Consider the following 4,498-nt stretch of genomic DNA (forward strand, 5'->3'; position numbering starts at 1 on the left):
GACGTACACACATCCGCGGAACAGCAGGAGCCCTTGTTCGGCATTCCACTCCTCAAAACCCCTTTGCAGCCGGGGCGGTCCGAGGTCCTGCACCTTTTCAAGCGCCTCAGCCACCTCCCGATCTTTCTCCGAGCATTCCCGGATGCGCTTCAGAAGCGACTGATCGGCCGTCACCGAGGCATGGCCGCACCGGGCGGAGGCGATGCGGAAGCGCTCTGGCTTGAGAACCACCTGATCGGTGTTATCGTCCTCATCGCCGATCTGATGGTCTGATCGTCGCGACAGGGCGTCAGCCTTTCCATTGGACGTTCCGGCCTTGTGCGTGATGCGGAAGTCGAAGCGAGCTAGGAACAGCGACCATCGCGCTTGACGGCGCGTGAGATGCTGGGATGTACGCCAGTACTCGAGGTTCTTATGATCGGTCACGATCTCGAACTGATTGGGTAACCCCTCGAGGTAGTGGCGCCAATCGTCTAGCGCCTCAATGATCGCGAGCATCTCCTTATCGTAGATCTCGTAGTTCCGCTGCGCCGGGTCCATCGCATGGGATCTGAAGGCGATGGGATGCCATTTGCCGTCATCCTGCTTCTGCATCAACACGCCGCCAGTGGCGTACCCCGAGGCGTCAACCTCAATGCGCGTCTCCCGATTAGGGTCGTACAGCGCCAAGACTGGAGTCGTCGCGAAGAGCCGCTTGAGCTCATCGAAGGCGTGCTGCTCTTCCTCACCCCAATGCCATGGGTCGTTCCCTGTGAGTCGGTCGAGTGGTCGCGAGATCTTAGCGAAGTCCTTAATGAAGCGGCGGTAGAAGTTGGAGAACCCTCGGAACTTCTGAACGTCTTTTTTGTTCCGGGGCACCGGCCACTCATTGATACCTTTAAGCTTCGCGGGATCCATCGCCACCTCATCGCCACCGAACACATAGCCGACGTAGTCGACCTTGGGAACATTCCATTCGCATTTTTCAGGCTTCAGGAATAGATCATTATCCTGAAGGCGGCGCAGAACCTCGCGTGTGACCTTCTCATGCTCCTCTTTATTGGTGGAGAAGATGAGTATATCGTCCAGGTACACAAGGATCTTGCCGCCGACGATGAGATCGTGGAAGATCTCGTTCATCATCGCCTGGAAAGTCGCGGGGGAGTTGGTGAGACCAAAGAACATCACCAAAGGCTCGTACAACCCTCGGTTAGTCACGAAGGCCGCCTTCCATTCGTCACCGGCCTTAATCCGGACGTTATTGTATCCCCATCTAACGTCGAACTTTGTGAAGAGCGTAGCGCCGCGGAGCTTATCCACCATCTCGGCGATCAACGGTAAGGGATAACGGTTTTTGACCGTGATCGCGTTCAATCAGCGGTAGTCCTGTACGGGTCGAAGCGTCCCTTCCTTCTTTTTGATGAAGAAGAAGGGGGATGAAATGGGCGACTTCGACTCCCGTATGTAGCCCTTCGCTAGTTGCTCTTTTAGGAACTTGTCTAGTTCCTCCTGCTCGTTGTTCGACAAGGGGTACACCTTAGAGTGGAAGGTCGAGTAGCCGGGCACGAGTTCAATCGCATGATCATATGGCTTCCTTGCAGGTAGCCGTTCTGATGCTTCTTTGGAGAAGACATTCAGGAACTCGTGGTACTGTTTAGGTACCGACTCCTCAGCGGTCTTAACGACCTTCTTTTTGATCTCCTCCTCAGCAAACAGCTGGGAATACGTATGTCCTGCTGCGACGAACAGCTGAGGAGCGTCGGGAAGCGTGACACCTTGCTCCCAGGCTTCGATCAAATCGGCCTCGTCCCACTCTACCTCCACCGGATCTTCCTCGGGTTCGAAGTCCGGGAGTACCTTACTCCGGCAAGCGCCTATAACCGACCGTCTGGATTTCGGCGAACGCCTGCGCGCCGTGGGCCTGTCCCCCGTATCACGCGCAGTCGCTGCTTGCTCCATTCGGCCAGTCCTCCTGGCACTGCATGTTTCAGGGCATCGCGACAATTTGAGGGAGCCCTTCTCCCAATCTATTTCTGGGTTGTGCTCGCGTAGCCAATCCAACCCGACGATCACATCTTCTGGACCGATGTCCGTGACCGTGAACACCGTCTTCTCGACGTGTTTTCCTATATGCATCTGTAGTACTGCTACCTCCGAGATGCTTCCGTCCTTGTTCAGGGTGCCGTCAATATTGTACAGCGGAATTGGTTCCTTCAACTTCCGCGTTTGCACCTTATTTTCGATAATGAATCGCTTGTTAATGAACTTCGTGGTGGCCCCGCTGTCCACCATAGCGATTACGTCCTTGTGCCGTCTTTTTCCTTGAAGTCGAACTGGAATGTGAAAGTGCTGGGACCCCTGGTCCAACTCATACACCATTGCAGTCGACAATACATTATAACGATTACATGATATACCCGGCCCGACGCGTGCGGCACGAAGCGCGGACCGGATCAAAAACCCTCCTCCTTCATCGCCCGATAGTGTTCGAGCTCCTCACGCATCGACTTCACCTGTGCCATTAAGTCCGCCAGCTCCGATTGCTCGGATTTCGCTGAAGCGGCACTTATACTTGCCGAGGGTGTCGTCGTGATGGGGGCGCTTGTCGCAGCCTGGGTGGAGCCCGAGGCAACCGTAGCCCGCGCATCGACGCGTTTTGTGTAAGGCTTGTCCTTACAATTGGGGCACTCAAATCGTCGGTACCCTTGCTTCCCACAGCCGAAGCATGTGCCGGGGAAGTTGCCTTTTCCGACGGCCGCATTGATGCTGGCCGAAGCTGCGTGCGTTGAGGGTGCACCACCACGTGCCCCACCGCGTCCTCGACCTCGGGCCGAGAAGAAGTTATTTAGCTCGGGTCGACGGGCCCGGCTAATGTCGAGGATCTGCTCGACCTCAGTGGCGCGCTTGTCAGCGTCTTGCCACGTGGTGAAAGTCTCGAGCTCGATCTTTCGGTATACGCGGGAGGGGATGCCACTCAGGTACTTGTCGCGTAGCTCCAGGTCCCCATACCCAGAGCGGTCCGCCGGACCCTTGAACAGCGCGGAGAATTCAGCAGCGGTGCGTTTTTCACGGACCGACTTGTCCGCGCAGAGCTTCGCCAGCTCTACTTGTGCTGCCGCCTCGTCGTCGAGATTTCCGAAGCGGGCCTTGAAGGCGGCGGCAAAGGCCGCTTCATTTGCGAATGGGGTCGTAGCTCCTTGCACACCTATCTGCACTGATACGAGCTGGGCGAAGTAGGGGGTTGCCCAGGCGCGGGCATCACCGTCGAGCAGGCTCAGCGCAACCTGTACTTTGAGCTCGATGGTGGTCAACGACGTGTTGACCATCCAGTAGATGCGCAGCTGCGACAGGAACCTGTCGCAATCGATGATGGTTTTACCATCGTATCGGAGTGGGAGGAGGAGCTTTAACGTCTCCTTGTCGAGGGCGGCCGCGGGGGACGACATTATCGGCGTCGGGGGGGACGGAGGACGTTGCGGGGGCGGAGGCGGCTGTGGTGGCCTTCCGCTGGTCGAACTTCGAGAGGAGCGAGTGCTCGAGCGGCCTCTCGGCGGAGTCGGCGGTGAAGGCGCCGGAGGAAGTTCGGCGGAGGGGTTACGTACGTCAGGGATTGCTGACGCGGAGGCGAGCGCTGTCGGCGAGGCGGGCCGAGCAAGATCCGCGGACTCGGACTCCGAGATTCCTTCTTCACTATCACCCTCCTCAGGCTCAGGCTCTGGCGCAGGGTCTGGAGGGAGATCTCCTCGCGCTTGATCGGCGACAGTTTGAGGGAGGTGGGAGGTAGGGGAGACAGGGCGAGAGTGCCGCGAGGCCGATCGAGATGCGAGAGTACTTCGGGGTCCGAGCGGGTGTTGCGCTCGTCGGATCGCTTTGTAGCGAGGGTAATCCTCCTCGATCGATCGGGGTGTCCGATTTGGGCACGGCTGCTGCTCGCAACGGTAGAGGACAGTCTCAGGGCCGTCTGGGATGTAGACGTCGATGAGGTCCTGGGAGTCGAATGCGTGGATCTGGCCTTGGCAGGCAGCCACGATGGATGGGGGGAGGACGGGAAGGTGCGCGTACTACGAAAGGCCGTGGTAGACTAGCTTACACCTACGGCGCCCGAGATGACACTAGGGTTCGCGATTCACGTGGGGCCCAGTACTGCTTTTGGCTAGTATGCAGCAGGAACCTAGTCCACGCGTCCGTTTAAGGACAAGCACCGCCCACTGAAGTGCAGGTGCTGAAAGGTTCGTTCCCTGAGTGTTGGCGATGTAATGTAGGCTATCTACGTATCGTATGGTATCGTAAGGGTGCGCACCACCCGACCTATGGGAAAGGAAAGTGTGAGTGTGTGGGTTCTGAGAGAACGCCGGTCGCTTGGGAGAGTTTCGACCTAATGTCGCGACTTGAGGTCAAGCGACAGGGAAATATCTAGAAGCGAGGGGCGTCCGACTGGTTCTCACCGAAGCGATGGTGAGCGAGGCTCAAACCTAAGGCTAGGGACAAGATAGTATATTAGTTAAGTAAGCAAAGAGAA

The 4,498-nt window shown here is 57.5% G+C and overlaps 1 protein-coding gene across 1 annotated transcript in view; it reads left to right on the top strand.

Moving 5' to 3' along the window:
• Window positions 1-3,414: 3,414 nt before the first annotated feature.
• Window positions 3,415-4,498, top strand: part of POSPLADRAFT_1110361 (hypothetical protein) — a gene marked incomplete at both ends in the record, with an annotated part of 2,324 nt that continues 1,240 nt past the window's right edge. The window contains 3 exons of the mRNA XM_024483360.1: window positions 3,415-3,510; window positions 3,636-4,052; window positions 4,271-4,304. Of these exons, the coding sequence (XP_024334216.1) occupies window positions 3,415-3,510; window positions 3,636-4,052; window positions 4,271-4,304 (547 nt within the window). The remainder of the gene's footprint in view (window positions 3,511-3,635; window positions 4,053-4,270; window positions 4,305-4,498) is intronic.

Source organism: Postia placenta, assembly GCF_002117355.1.
Source record: "Postia placenta MAD-698-R-SB12 unplaced genomic scaffold POSPLAscaffold_18, whole genome shotgun sequence".
Classification (NCBI taxonomy): domain Eukaryota; kingdom Fungi; phylum Basidiomycota; class Agaricomycetes; order Polyporales; family Adustoporiaceae; genus Rhodonia; species Rhodonia placenta.